The sequence below is a fragment of the Cyclopterus lumpus genome, chromosome 22 (genome assembly GCF_009769545.1).
Source record: "Cyclopterus lumpus isolate fCycLum1 chromosome 22, fCycLum1.pri, whole genome shotgun sequence".
Classification (NCBI taxonomy): domain Eukaryota; kingdom Metazoa; phylum Chordata; class Actinopteri; order Perciformes; family Cyclopteridae; genus Cyclopterus; species Cyclopterus lumpus.
The window spans coordinates 20,070,196-20,085,341 of NC_046987.1; the positions used below are offsets into that span (position 1 = coordinate 20,070,196).

At 42.7% G+C, this 15,146-nt stretch overlaps 4 protein-coding genes across 4 annotated transcripts; 3 read left to right on the forward strand and 1 right to left on the reverse strand.

Annotated features, from left to right (window-relative positions):
- Positions 1–299: 299 nt before the first annotated feature.
- On the reverse strand, positions 300–1,099 carry LOC117725132 (cocaine- and amphetamine-regulated transcript protein-like). The gene is made up of 3 exons (XM_034525122.1): positions 965–1,099; positions 722–802; positions 300–407 (listed from the first exon to the last, which is right to left on the reverse strand). Exons 1-3 carry the CDS (start codon positions 1,097–1,099, stop codon positions 300–302), a joined length of 324 nt encoding a protein of 107 aa, XP_034381013.1.
- Positions 1,100–2,633: 1,534 nt separating this feature from the next.
- On the forward strand, positions 2,634–6,225 carry yju2 (YJU2 splicing factor homolog). The gene is made up of 8 exons (XM_034525543.1): positions 2,634–2,768; positions 3,189–3,289; positions 3,847–3,991; positions 4,113–4,247; positions 4,338–4,519; positions 4,781–4,931; positions 5,259–5,430; positions 5,651–6,225. The coding sequence occupies exons 1-8, from the start codon at positions 2,745–2,747 to the stop codon at positions 5,764–5,766; spliced, it is 1,026 nt and encodes a 341-aa protein (XP_034381434.1). The 5' UTR covers positions 2,634–2,744; the 3' UTR covers positions 5,767–6,225.
- A 455-nt stretch (positions 6,226–6,680) lies between these two features.
- On the forward strand, positions 6,681–11,747 carry LOC117725175 (SH2 domain-containing adapter protein F-like). Its single transcript, XM_034525189.1, has 8 exons — positions 6,681–6,913; positions 8,106–8,355; positions 8,498–8,599; positions 8,796–8,958; positions 9,067–9,324; positions 9,432–9,606; positions 10,231–10,350; positions 10,788–11,747. The coding sequence occupies exons 1-8, from the start codon at positions 6,897–6,899 to the stop codon at positions 10,972–10,974; spliced, it is 1,272 nt and encodes a 423-aa protein (XP_034381080.1). The 5' UTR covers positions 6,681–6,896; the 3' UTR covers positions 10,975–11,747.
- A 71-nt stretch (positions 11,748–11,818) lies between these two features.
- On the forward strand, positions 11,819–14,559 carry theg (theg spermatid protein). The gene is made up of 7 exons (XM_034563556.1): positions 11,819–11,932; positions 12,605–12,681; positions 12,794–12,855; positions 12,954–13,011; positions 13,315–13,441; positions 13,703–13,862; positions 13,950–14,559. Exons 2-7 carry the CDS (start codon positions 12,620–12,622, stop codon positions 14,198–14,200), a joined length of 720 nt encoding a protein of 239 aa, XP_034419447.1. The 5' UTR covers positions 11,819–11,932; positions 12,605–12,619; the 3' UTR covers positions 14,201–14,559.
- The last annotated feature ends 587 nt before the right edge of the window (positions 14,560–15,146 follow it).

Below are 15,146 nucleotides of genomic sequence, written 5' to 3' on the forward strand. Positions count from 1 at the left end.
AGTGCATTTATTGACCTCCTTATCTTACAAATGTGCTTATAAACCGTTGCTATCACCCCCCATAAAAGGAACAACAACGCACACAATTACAGGGGGGAACATCATTTACGACAAAAAAATACATTATCTATCATTATTTCACAAGATGCCACAAGTTCGATATATTCAAAACCTTCAAAACATATATGTTCTAGTCTAAATCCTTTATTAATCACGTATGTCACTCATTTTCTTCACAAAGATAATGCCTCCTGAACTCTATAGTCTGTTTCTTCTTGCGTCTCCGTTATTGTTTTCCTTCACAAACATTTGAGAACATAAAAGTTGCAGGAAGTACCCCGGGGACAGCTGCACAGCGTGCCAATACGCGCGCCTTTACGCACGGCGCACGGCTCCCCGGCGTCACACTGGAACGATACACAACAACAACAACAAACACACATTCATTCGTGAAAATGGGGATGAAGGCTGTTCCTGATAAAACAACTATTTCATAAATAATGTGCAGGCAAAATCAGAAACATATGCCTTGATGTCCAAGTGCAAACGCCTATTATATAAAATACATTTTATAAACGGGACACATCCTCGTCGAATATGCTCTGAGACACCAGAAATCAAATTTTAGCATATTTCTAGCTATTATGAGTAACTATAAACTATATATTTTAATAACTCAACATATTCTCTTATATGCTGTTTTATAATATATTATACATACCGAAGGCAGCCAGCCAAGTTTTTTCTCTAAGGGCATCTCTTTGCTCCTCAGCTTCTCCAAAACTTCCTGCAACGCGTCGATCTGCAGAGAGAGAAAAAAATGCACAAAAAATAAAATATATCATCAAATAAATGATACTAACGTGTCCATGTTGAGGAAAACTCATTTAAGTGTAAAAACTCGACGTCATATTTCCATGTGCCAAGCCATTTAACAGCCAAAAGCCCCGGTATCGTATCTCACCAGCTCTTTCTCCTGCTGGCTTTTCAGGGGAAAATCCAACGAGCGCGTCTCCATTGAGGAGTCTTCTGCGTGCGCGAGCCACAGGTATGCGCAGCAACAGGTGGCCGCGAGGAGGAGAGCCCGAGCGCTGACCATGGTGCTCCTTTTTTTGTGGAGTGGAGAAGAGAAGGTGCAGTCTGCGGTTGCTCCGTCTGGAGGAGTTGGAGGTCTTCTGAACGAGGAGCCCCTCTTTATGGCATGCTGAGCAGACACCCTCTGAAATATTCATGGGAGGTCTCGACACATGGGTGACACCGCTCAGCACCTTGTGGGTCTTTACAGGAAGGAGACCAGGCAGGATGGAAATCAGAGAAAGGGTGAAAGGTGGATTTACAATTTCGTTAAAACATATTTGATCATGTAATGTGTATTTGCAGAGTGCAGAACCAAACTTGTAGGTGCAGATTCCAATTTTAGTGCAAGTTTTTAATCTCAATCTATATGGCCTATTGTGGTGCAAATCAAGCCTTTTTTTCAGTTAGACACTGACTCATTCATGAGTCATTTTTGATGTGTCAGTTAGGCTGAAATCTCACCACACAGATCATAAAACTTTCATCTGTCCAAATGGAAAAAGAACGCAGTGGAAACGTAAAAGTTTTATCTTAAAAATGAAATATTCTTGACTTCCTTCTGGAGGGAAACTTTTGTAAACATTCAATTATGTTGCTGTTAATCTATTCTGCTTGTGTTCTCTTGTCACCTCTGTTCAATTAAGCTGAAATCAGACCTCAGGTTGACCCACATTGACACCAATCTGTAATCAGGATCCAATTTCCTTCTGTAGGAATAACCTCACCTCTAAGCAATGTGCGCGTGTGGCTGGCAAGCTCATGTTTACACACCCATCCTGTCAGAGACTCTTCTTCCATATTGATCACAATGTCTCCTAATGACACAATCTGTCTCCTGATAAAGATGATGATTAAATGAGGGCAGCGATCAATATATAAAGCCTATACAACTAAAACAAGTTGAATAAAAGAAACTGTTTCATGGGTTTGGGGTGTTTGGCACAATAAAAAATACACAATGTATTTTAGCATATGCCTTAATGTATAGATATATGATTATTCTGAAATGTGTGTCTTTGGGAACTCTGAAACTCTCCAACTCTAAACTGCAGCCATTGAAAAATAAAAAATAAAAATCTTTAAATGTGATGTGGGTTCAAAATGTCATGTTATTATCCCTTTTTTAATATACTACCTTGAAATTGTCTTATTCATTTTTGTTCTTGTGGACCACATGAGTAGCATAAATAACTAAATAAACTACTAACAAACATATTGTTCCAATGGTATTATTTTCCTCTTCTTAGAGTATAAGCACAAGAGTATATTTATATTAGCTGAATTTGGTCAATATTAGCCCATATGGTTTTATGATCCACCCTCCTGCAGAATATCTGTCAGAAAGGACAACTTTGTAAATCAACTTGATCCCTTTTGAGGAAATTCACACTTACCTCTAATTGTCTCTTTTCATCTGATTATATAAAAGTGTTTTTATGCTTTTAGGAACTTTTCTTTTTCCGGCTGCTGGTGTAGATGCTCACCCCTGCCGCACGGGGGCAGCAACACATTTGAAGCGCAGCTCGTGACGCTATATATTATGAGGAAACCGGAAGTGGACCGGGAAACCGGAAGTGGACGGTGTAGCCGACGAGCAACTCGCACTGTTGTGGAAATAGCTCTCGATCTAATTATCCCAACGTTGGGTTTTTCCAGAAAAAGCAACAATGTCCGAAAGAAAAGTATTAAATGTAAGTATGCGAACAATGTTCCTCTGTGGTGACGGATAGCACAGCTAACGTTAGCTTTGAAGCTAAGTGCAGTGGGTTGCCAGGTTTGTTTCAACTCTTCATTTAGCGGAAGCTTTATTGCTAAAATCATAAGCTGTTGCAATCACTTTCTATATGAATCAATCTCCACTACTGCTTCATAGTTACTGTTAGTTTTATTACATATTTTGGCTTTTATCATAATTTATATGTATATTATGTTTCGATTATTGCACCGTTTATTGTTTATTATTATTATTATTATTTATTTTGTTCACTATTAATGTTTAATGGTATGCACCTTTTCACCTAGTCACATTCCCTGTATGTGCAACCTACATATAATAAACGATTCTGATTTTTTAGTGACTCACATCTATGTTTGTTTTTTTTCTTCTACAGAAATACTACCCCCCGGATTTTGATCCATCCAAAATCCCCAAACTTAAACTCCCTAAAGATCGTCAATACGTTGTCAGATTGATGGCTCCGTTCAACATGAGGTTTGTGTTTTTCATCGGTAGCTTCACTGAATTGAATAATAGTTCAGGGGAGAGGAGAACCGGTTCAGTAGAATCTGGTTTTCTTAATCGCGTGGGTAAAGAAGATGCTCTCTCCTTCCACATGGGGATCTTTCTTTCTCTCAGAAAGCAGGTGTTAGAAAACATTTTTTATACCTTTTTAAAAAAAATGTATGTGGCCACTGAAAGAACCTAAATGACCTAAAACCTGTTTTTTTTTGTCCTGCAACACGTACAGACATTCCTATATAATTACAATGAGCTACAATTGATAAAAGCAAATGGCGTATCTGTATTTTTCAAGTTGACAGAGAAAGTTTGGAACCTGTGGAGCTGTCTTGGTAAAATGGTTAATGTCATCGTCTGCTAATCAGAGAATGAGTCCTGGCTGGCTTGTGTCATTTTAAGGCCAAAACATATTTTTTCATTTTGGTTGTTTTTAAAGGGAACAGCTCTACCTCCATAACATGTGTTCTGGCCTCTGCAAAGGGGTCATGTGACAGTGTGGTCATCAGCATTGCCTCTGTGGTTGTCTGCAGGTGTAAAACATGTGGCGAGTACATCTACAAGGGGAAGAAGTTCAATGCCCGCAAAGAGACTGTTATGAACGAGCTGTACATGGGACTTCCCATCTTTCGTTTCTACATCAAATGCACTCGATGCCTCGCTGAGATTACGTTTAAGGTATAAGAGTATTTAATGCCCTGATTATAGCTGTGATATTGAATGAAATGATATAAAGAGTTGTGAAAGCGTTATGCATGAATTAGTTTCCGACACCTCCTGTTGCATGTTGTGACCACAGACCGACCCAGAGAACACTGACTATGCGATGGAGCACGGCGCAACCAGAAACTTTCAAGCAGAGAAAATGGTCGAGGAGCAGGAGAAGAGAGTCGTGCAGGATCGGGAAGAAGAGGAACTAAACAACCCCATGAAGGTCAGTGTTTAAATGGCATTTACTGTTATTTATTTTTTAATCGCCAATAGGAATGAGTGAGAGCTGACGATCTCCCAATCCTCTCCAAAGGTGTTGGAGAACCGCACAAAGGATTCCAAGATGGAGATGGAGGTGCTGGAGAACCTGCAGGAGCTGAAGGAGCTGAACCAGAGGCAGGCTCAGGTGGACTTTGAGGGAATGATCGACCGCTACAGAGACCTGGAGAAGAAAGAGAAGGAGAGGGAGAAGGAAGAGGACGAGCGTGAGACCAAGTGAGTGAGGGAGGTGTATATAGATGTATAACAATTAGTTTATAATTGGTAATTAAAGAATGGAGCACTATTCAAGTTTACATTTATTTTCTAAAATCATTTAAATATCACTTCAACACTGTCGGACATTTAAAGCATCATACACATACATAGGAACTTTGATCTCTGCTTATGTTTTTGATTGAGTGAATATGTGTATTCTTCTTAATACCAGTAGACATTAAAAAAAACTCAAATTAAAACTAAATGTGTGTGTCACAGAGACATGTTGGAACGCGTCCTTGTGAAAAGACTCCGAGACTCTGACTCCGACTCCGAGAGGGAAGAGGAGAGCAGCGGCTCGCAGGCAAAGAAACCCATCACCGACAATCCAACAGACGTCCTCACGACCACCAAGCCCACCGACACACCGGTACGTGGGACCACTCGCATTCAACTGTGTGTCAAGGTCCCTATTCAGGAAATGACATGTTAAAATATCTGTCACGGTTTCCAAATTTCAAGTAAAAAAAAAATTAAATACTCAAGATTTCATGAGCTCTCTTGTTGCTCCTTCTGGTTCCTGCAAGATGTATAATGGCAAAATATTTCTATCACAGTATAGGTACTTTCATGTTTCAATTATGCTATACATCACAAAATAGCATGTTTGGTAATTAAGAACTAAAGGGTAAAATTGATAATTTGGGTTAGTATTTGCTCACCAAATAGTGGATTGTTTCATGCTGTGTTTTCACAGGCAACCTCGGCTGGAGGAGTGAAGAAGGCCAAGGTGGAGAGCTGGGAGAGGAGTGTGGGCACGCTGGGCGGTAAAGGGGCACTGGGGTCCTTGGTGGTGCGAAAGAAACCAGCAGTGGGCGTCAACAAACCCAGACCAGTGGCAGCAGCTGCTGCTCCCACTTCACAAACAGGTAACGCATCAATATCTCTTTGTATAGCCCGACTCTTCAGAAATCTGAGACATTAGTTCATTTGATTTTTGTTTTTTCCTTTCCAACTATTTGTCCATTACTGTTCCACCATGAGCACCCACATTAAAATGGTTTTGTACATTTCAGATTTCTATTTTTCTTTTGCTCCATCGTCAAAAGTTTTGGATGTGATTTTGGAAGTCTGTGTCTTGTTTTACAGATTCAAAGGGGGCGGACTCCAACAAAGCCTCCAAGCCCGTTACCACACAAAATGGGTCATCTTCTCTCAGCCTGCTGGGGGCGTATTCAGACAGTGACAGCAATGACAGCGAATGAATAGAAGATGCTTGGGATGTTTTTTTTTTGAGTGACGGGGACACACAATTGTATAAATGATGCATGAAGAAATATAATGTTATGGACCATTTTTGTAATTGCTGCACACAAATCCAAACCGGTTTGTGGGTCTATCCTATAAATACCCTTTCTCTAAAGAAGTCGATGTGTTGGTGGGCAGCTGATGTTCAAACCAGCTGATCCACGGACCATCTATTTAAAATAGTCAAATCTTTCCTGTGAAAATATCAGGTGTATATTTTAGTGTTTATTAAAATCTGTTTGACTTTGACTCCTTTTCCTTGACGTGCTTTGATATCTTTCAACGTCTTTCTTTTATTATCCTAAATGTTATCGGGGCGTCAGAATATTCCTTTATTTTAAATATTTCTGAGCAGCCCCAATGTCTGTCTGATACCAACACTGTGATAATAAGAATAAACGAGTCGTACCTACAAACTTGCTATGATATTTCACTGAGTTTGTGCTATTGAAAGTATGTAATTCAACATTTGTGTTGACAATTTTATGTAATTTCATTATTCTTAGTGCAGATGTATATATATTTTGATATATGGGAGTTTGCTTATGGAGCTGTATATATTAAAATAATGTATTATCTTTTCCTCTTGTCAGGGGCTCTCAGATATGTTAATTTCAAATGACTGCCTATATGTCTTAAAACACACGTTAGTTTAGTTTAAATACCATATGAAAGCACCAACAAGACAATAAGGTGTAAGTCAAAACGAGACATTTGATATTGGAAATATATTAGAACACTATATATATATATATATATATATATATATATATACACGTCGCAGATTACTGGAACTACGTCTGTGGTTGAAGCGCACGGTGCACGCTGAAAGCTTTAATGTCGGCCAACCAAAAAACCCTCTCACTGCCCCTTTAAGACCGTCCGCCAGCGAGTGTTGTGTCGGGGCAGAGCCTCCTCCACGGTCTCGTCTGCTCCGGCTAACTTTAGCTGACTGACCCGCTTGGCTTCGGAAGCGGAACGGATTTCACGGATTAACAATGTTTTATTTTTTTTAGGTCCAAACGACGTTAACGACGACCCCGCCGGATGGTGAGCTGGAGGACATATCTGCTACGGGGAGCCGTCAATGCGAAGAGAGAGAGGGTGAGCGTGAAGAAGCAACGTTGGTAGACGTTTAACCGTTAACTGGTAAACGTTTAGCCGTTGGTACAGGTTAGCCGTAAACGTTTAGCCCTTGACGTTCGTACAGGTTAGCCGTAAACGTTTAGCCCTTGACGTTCGTACAGGTTAGCCGTAAACGTTTAGCCCTTGACGTTCGTACAGGTTAGCCGTAAACGTTTAGCCGTTGACGTTCGTACAGGTTAGCCGTAAACGTTTAGCCGTTGACGTTCGTACAGGTTAGCCGTAAACGTTTAGCCGTTGACGTTCGTACAGGTTAGCCGTAAACGTTTAGCCGTTGACGTTCGTACAGGTTAGCCGTAAACGTTTAGCCGTTGACGTTAACTGCTCTGACGCGTCGAGGTTAGCTGCTTTTTAGCTACTCAGCGTTGACCATCAATTGGACGGCTAGCATCACCTTAACACTTTTTACTTGTTCATAACTAATAACACATCAGCGGTATGTGTCAACTATTTAGCTTGGTGCTGATGGTGTTGAAGTACGCTCCCCTTAATCTAGCTTTATTATTATGATGAAAAACGTTGGGTGATTGATGAGAAGCCCCCCATTCACCCCCCTGATGCTAACTAGCTCTTGCCAATGGTTGCTGTGATTTGCTGACCTTTGTTCTTAAAAAAAAAAAAAAAAAAAAAAAATCTTTTTGTTTAGCTGTTTGTTGATTTCATGCTCACACCTTGTTTATATCTCAGAACATGGTCATTAACTCCAGCAAAGTGCATATGATATTAACCTACATACCAAAGTAAACCAAATCCAGCTTTATGTATAAGACCTTTAAATAGGCCCAACTCCATGTTACTGTTTTGGCATTTGGTTGGTGTTGCATTATTTCTTTCTTGGGGCTCGCGTTACAAATCTAACTTTTACCGTAAGGTGACAACTTTATTCCCTTTTTAACAGTTCAACCAGTAGCTATGTCTTGCAAGATATTGTAGTCTTGTGTAAAAACGGAAAAGAAAAAGACTCTTGTCCGATTTTAGAATATAGAAAACATTTGTGAAACTGAGATTTTATTGAGCCCCTGATGGGAAATGTACGTACGTGTTACAGTTCCACAAGAACCTCCAAACTATTTACGGAAGGGCTGAAATGTCGAAGCGTTTCATCACTTTCGTCACCCTTAATTATTCTAAACTATCCGTTCTTCTTTCCCAGATCCATGGCAAAGTGGTTGAAGGACTACCTCAACCTTGGCACCAGGCGTGACCCTCCACAGCCCCCCAGGCCAGATTACAGTGAAAGTGAGATTCTGAGGGCCTACAGAGCTCAGAAGGAGCTAGACTTCGAGGACCCGTATCAACGCTCTGATAAGGAGCATCAGAATGGTGGTTTCAGCCCCAGCAGTGCCACAGTGAGCCTGCCCTCTTTCCCTGCATTCGGTTCACTGCTGCCCAACGGCGTGGAGGTATGACATGCATCTTTTTACAGTCATGTAAGTGTTTAAATTAAAATAAACCATAGTCTTCTCTCCTGGATCTCCCTTTGACAGTGAGTATTGAGGTGATTTCTGAACATTTAAAAGTTGTGTTTATGTGGTTATGTTCCAGGTGAAAGTGGTGTCTCCCAAGCACAGACTTATTAAAGTGGACTCTCAGGAGTTTGGCTGCTGTAAAGTGCCCCTAAATCCTGAGACTATTCAAGAGGAACCTGTAAGGACTGTTTTTATTTGTCTTCTGCTTTTACTTTCCTTTGGTTTTGCTCATTTTATTCCTTTTGCTTTGATCTCATTTTGGTTACTCATTTTCTCTCACACACGCATAGATTCACAAACAGGGTTATATTTCCAGTTCATTCATTTGTAAGGTGCTTATAGTTTCTCTCTCTCTCTCTCCCCCCCCCCCCAAGGTGATTCCTTCTGCCCCGGCAGCGTTGGACGCTGACACCGACTACTCTGATCCATTTGATGTCCGTCTAGACCCAAGAGGCCGACCAAACTGGGAGCCCAAATCTGCATCAACAGACTGCTGCAGCTACATGGAGCCATTTGAAGCCCAGCGGATTATCTCAGGTTTGTTATAAGATGTTTTTCTCTGTTGTGGCTCCATATTTTCAGTTCTAGGCAACGTTTTGTATTTTTAAAGTCCCCTTTTCACTCTTTTTTTTGTTTACTGTGCAGAACTGCAGCACAGCATTATGAATAACAGGTCTGGGAGTGCCGACGGCGGCCAGTTATACGATAACCCGTACGAGGAGCAGCCTCATCACTACCACCGAGCTGCTGCCGCTGCTCCACAACAAACTCCGAGGGTTGAGGTTGGATTCGCCCTGATGGACGGCAGAGAGAGCAGGCTGCCTCAGGATGACGAGAGGCCCGCTGACGAGTACGACCAGCCCTGGGAGTGGAAGAAGGACGACATATCGAAAGCTCTCGCAGGTAAACTGGCATTGTCCTGGTATACATTTAAAATCGGTGTCAAGTGTGTATGGTTTTTTTTTTTTTTTTTTTAAACTAACCTACTGTATATTTCTGTGTGGCCATAGTCCAGTTTGAAGGGGCAGAAAGGGAGCGCTCACGAGCTCAGACGGAGCAGACCCGGCTCACCAAGACGGGCACCACGTCGTCCACAGCCGACTCGACTACACTCCTTCTGGTTGGTGACACGCCTCCTCGCCTGGGAGAGAGAGTGGATCCAAACATGCCACTAGAGAGACAAGTGTGAGTGGACGGGTGCAAATGTTTAAAGATGGCGGTTTCAAATGGGTCCAAACTGCCCGTTTATTAAAACTGGGAGAAAGCTTTACGATGTTGGAATATGAGTATTAAGTCATTCGTAGTATTTTAATTTAAAAACAAGGCAGTTCTGGGGTTTTGTTATGTCTCATTATATTTTTTTATTTATTATAATGACTCTCAATTCATTGTTTTGCTTTGAAATATGATGGATGAATACAAATTTTAAAGCAAAAAAAAAAAAAGAGTTACGAATCGGGCATCAAAAAAGGATTTTCCATAAAAAAATTGCTCAGCACATTTAAATCTGATAATCACACAGATTTATTAGTTTTTTGCTTCATTAATTCAGCACGACATTATTTAATTGTTGTTCATTAATTCCCCTTCTTGTTGGGGCAGTTGACTACACCTCTTTTGCACATCGATTTAAAGATAAATATCAGTTTTGCGAATGTAAAAAGCTTCTCACTCCGTCGTTGTTGTGCGTCTCAACCACAAACATCCGCACCTTGAGGTCTAGAGTGAAGAAGCCACTCCGGTTTGACATGTGGGTGAAGACGGTCCGTGAGTTACCTCGTGGAATAAAGTTAACCCCCCCCTTTGCAGGTGGTACCACGGGTCCCTGAGCCGCTCGGAGGCCGAGAGTCTCCTGACTCTGTGCAAGGAGAACTCGTACCTGGTGAGGAACAGCCAGACCTGCCGGAACGACTACTCGCTCTCACTCAGGTAGAAAATCGGCCTCCTGCTGTATTTCACATTAAAAATCCTCCTCACACTCTTGATTTGAAACATTGCAGACCCTTAAAGGACGAGATGCCGCGTGCACTGTGTTTTGAGAAATGACCTGATCTGTTTTTGCGTCAGTTAACTTTGAATTGTTCACCATTTCCCCCCCATAATTCAATTAAAATGTATTTCGTATCGTCTGAATCACAGATGAACTCTCTTCCCACCGTGTTGTGTTATGCGCGCTGCTCTTTTCTTTCCTCCGTGCCTCTTCTTCTCTCTCCGAGTGCGTTTTTAATAATAACAATAATCACACCTGCACAGGCGTAGCTCAATTATGGTCTCACTGGACACACACACGAGGACATATTTGTCTTTTTATTACGAATGTGTGTTCTGACACTAATGATGCCCTCCCTCCCGTCTCCCTCTCTCAGGAGCTGTAAGGGCTTCATGCACATGAAGTTCACTCGCTCTGCAGAGGGCCGCTACGTGCTCGGGGAGAACAGCCCCCCCTTCGCCACCATCCCCGAGGTCATCCACTACTACACCACACACAAGCTGCATATCAGAGGAGCCGAACACATGTCCCTACTGTACCCGGTCACGGTGCAGACCCTCTGACACCGACCCCGCCCACACGCCCTTCCTCCTGGTGCTACTGAATACAATGTATAATCAATATTTACACTAGTTTCCTTCCTACATGCCTTTTTAAAAAAAAAAAATTTCCTGAACTGCCCGCAAGAGATTGGACTACTCCATTAGCCCAACAGCTACACTGGAGCTCAGTGCCTCGGTGAATATCGTCTGTGAACTGGTGTCGTCACTGAAATCCTCTTTTTATGTTCATACCACGGACTCCTGAAAATCAGTTATCAATGATATTAAGCTCGGTAGCTTACTTTTAGGTAAAATAATATACAGAATACTGCATGGAGATGTGTCTGTAGAGCAGAAATATACCAGATCACTTGAGGGATTATAGAGTTTTCTCTTCTCGGTTAAGCTTCCAGACGCAAGGCAGACGTTGTTTTGATCTTTTCTTGGTGAAGACAAAGGAAAGAAAGATGGAGCCGATTTTAAAACTAGATGTAGACCGTAAAGAAGGAACTGTTTTTAAAAATGCTGTAACTGCGAACGACACGACGATCATCCTTCAAAACCAAACGCTCCACAAACTGTGACGGTTATATATCTGTGTGTGTGTGTGTGTGTGTGTATAATTTCACCTGGTAGCCTGCAATGCTAGTTTAGAGGATCATAACTCCAGTAATTATATTGGCTTTGTGATCACGACTGTTAAAGGAGCTTTTGTTTACTGTTCTGTTTTTATAAGAATTTAAATGTCCCTTCTTTTTTTTTTTGGAAATAAAAGGTGTGTTGTTTTTAAATAGTCTGTGCGTCACTGGATTTTTTTAAATGAATGATTGTGAAATGGGCATTTCTCTGCATATGAGACGCATTGTTTTTGGTCCCTGTGCTGAGGTAAGTTTAAAATGTGAAGAGGCTCGTTTGTATCATGATCCCCTAGCAACCGGCAGGTGTCGGTGGCACCACAGGAGAGCGAGGCACGGAGCAGGTAACCCGCGGGAGATGAACCGCCATCTGTTCCATTTGTTCTGCGTGTTTATCGGATGCCGATTTTTAAATGCGTTGTGTATGTTTTATTATACACGTGGTTGTGTTGTCGTACCAACAGGAGGCTTGAAACTAGTGGTTATTTCCTCCATGACGTTGATATTTTATAGGTGAATCCATTGATTGCTTGTTTTATCTGACCAACAGTCACAGAGCCCAACGTATTTAATTCATACCGACGTATTCTCACAAAGCTTGAAACCAGCTTTTAGTTTGATAAATGGTTTTAAACGACTAAAGACGTGTCTTAAAATATTAATGTGTCTGAAAATGTTTGTTTTTTTCCCACAAAGAAGATTCAACCACAGAGTTAAAGATGTAAAAATCAATGCTCCTCCTTCCCCTAACAGAATTAAATGCCTCACTATGTAAATATATCATGTAAATGCAAGACCATATTTCCAAAAGCCCGTTCTGAAAACCGCTTTCCCCGTGGAAGGTAATCTATTATAAAAATGTTCTGGATGATATTATTATTATTATTATTAATATGATAGTCATTGTTATTGAATTCTCCTCACGCACACTGTTTATTGTTTGTTTGTGAAGGTCGATAAGTATTACGTGATGAATCCCACCAGTGATATGCTTCGTTTCCCCCCCTCCTTATCAGCTTCAACCGGTTTCCATGGCAACTCAGACGCGCCAACTCGCTCAACCCAAACCCAACCGACTCGGATATCCAGACCGGTAGGCCAGAACCGAACCCCCTCTTTCTCTCTGCGTCTCCCTCTTTCTCTGACGAGGCCTCTTCTCTCTCTCTCTCTCTTTCTCTCTCTCTTTCTCTTTTTTAATCTTCCAGTCGTTCGGTCTACTGGCTGGACCAGCTCCCACCAGAGAAGACTGGATCCACCACCAGAACTGGTCTGTCTCCACCGGTTCCTTCATCTACAAAACCCTCACTGTTGTTCTGTGACGCTGTGCATCATTGTTGTTGTTGTTGTTGTTTTTTCCTTTTGTAGAGTTAACCCCTCGCTGGTCGGAGCTCTGTCCAAGTAAAAAGTTCTACACGCAAATGACGTAAATGACGCAATTAATCTTCATGTGACTTCTTTTTCAAGACTCTTTGATATTTTGTATGTTTATGATTCCCCTTTTCTGTTTTTATAATAGTATAATTCTCTTTATTTGTGGCATAGATTTAAATTCCTTCCTTTCTCATGGAGATAAATTCAGTATAACGTCTTATTTCCACGGCACTAACCCTCCCTCCCTCTTTCCTCATCCTTTTTTAATATGTTCGTCACCTTTTCCTCTCACTCACTTTCCTCCTCTCCTCTCCTCCTCTCCTCTCCTCCTCTCCTCCTCTTCTCCTCTCTCCAGACTTCCTCCCGTCTGGGAGGTCAGTGAACCGGCTCTCCGTGCCGTGGCCTCCGATCGCCTGCTCCACCTGGCTCGACCTCGGGCCCCCACGGCCGACTGGCAGCCGGAGCGCCCGCTCCTCGCCGCCGTGAGACACACACACACACACACACACACACACACACACACACACACACACCGTACATCACGAGGTAGCCGGGAAGCTTTTCAGTGACGCCACGTAACAAGTCTTCTAACTTTGCCAGCTGTCGGTAGAACGTCTGGCAACTGGACTCAGAGGCCTTCAAGCTCAGTGCCTTGTTTATTGTTGAAGGCGCTTTCTTTCGTGTGTGTGTGTGTGTGTGTGTGATTATATAATCTCATTCGTGTCCTGCACTGTGATTCGTAGTTGAACAGAGAGACGCAGACGGCGGTCGCCACTCCACGAACATGCCAGCTTGCCCGACCAAAAAGAAGGCCGGTTCCGGAGGACTCCGGCCCAAAGTCCAAGGCCGTGACCGTGACCCTCACACCCTGCAAAGCTTCAGCACACATCGAGCTACTCGCCAGTAAGTCTGCTCCGATATATCTGCTCCGCCCGGTTCGTTTGACGTGATCGCTCTCGTCTTCTTCGTCTTCTTCTTCTTCTTCTTCAGCCCCGAAGCACGACCACCCCAAGTTCGAAGGCGAGCGCTCGGCGTGCTGGTCCGTCTCCCGAGCGGCCAGAAACTTTGCGGCGGGCCAGAGGCTCCTCCAGCTGTCCGGTCCCAAAGAGAGGACCGCTCTGTTTGAGGGGTACGACCCGTACGCCGTCAGCCAGGCGGCCCGCGCCGCCGGCCCCTCTCCTCGGGTACGACAGCTCTGCCTCCCTCTGCCTCGCAAGTGTAGCTCCAACTATGACCGATGAGGGCCGGTTGGCGTTCTCCCCTTTTTTTCCCCTCATGGGATCAAAGTTGTCGTCTTTTTTTTTTTTTTCTTTCTCCTTGTACACAAACACGATAAAGGCCTCTTACTTGAATGTACACATGGGGACAACAGCACATCCTAAATACATTGTGGAATCAATTCCTCATTTCGGACCTCCGCGACGACATTTCCACGACCCTGCTCCGGACCACGAACCCCAGCTTTGGAACCGCACCGAAGCGTCTTTATTACCAGCTGAGAGCGCGATGGACGAGCTCCGTGCACCGTTGAGTGGACTCGATCTGTTCAGAAATGTGTCCATGATTATCTCTCCAATAAATAGACGCATGTGGACGGCTCCTTCTTGAAATATGTGTATTCTTAATTACTCGACTTTCAGGGAATTAATGGTGTTTTTTGGGCCTTCTGCCCAGTTAGCAGAAGGCCATGTGTCAAACATATATGTGGTTTTCAGCTTATTTTAGGGTTCTTCCCCCCCAAGCCTCCATTTTAGGTTCCAGATGTTTTCCTCTCTTGTGCAGCAGCTTGTTTACATTATAGCTCTTTTATATTAATACTTGATTTAACCAGATGAGTTGTTGTGAAACAAGTGGCGGTGCAGCAGAGTCCTGCACCTGTGGAGCTGCTGCGTGGTTTCATCCGCAACTACACGACAGCAAACCATCTGGCCAGAGGTGAGTGACACACACGCGCACACACACACACACACACACACACACACACACACTGTGTTGCATTCAAAACATTAACACCACCTTATTACTAAACTAAAGCATAGCCCATTCGGGTTGATTAACCAAAGCTTGCCTTCTGACATGCAAATATAAGTGTGTGTGTGTGTCTAAAACGACACAAACACGTCTCCTCAAAGTTCAGTGTCGGACTTTTACTTTTTTTTTTAACCTACTTTGCACATCTGGCACATC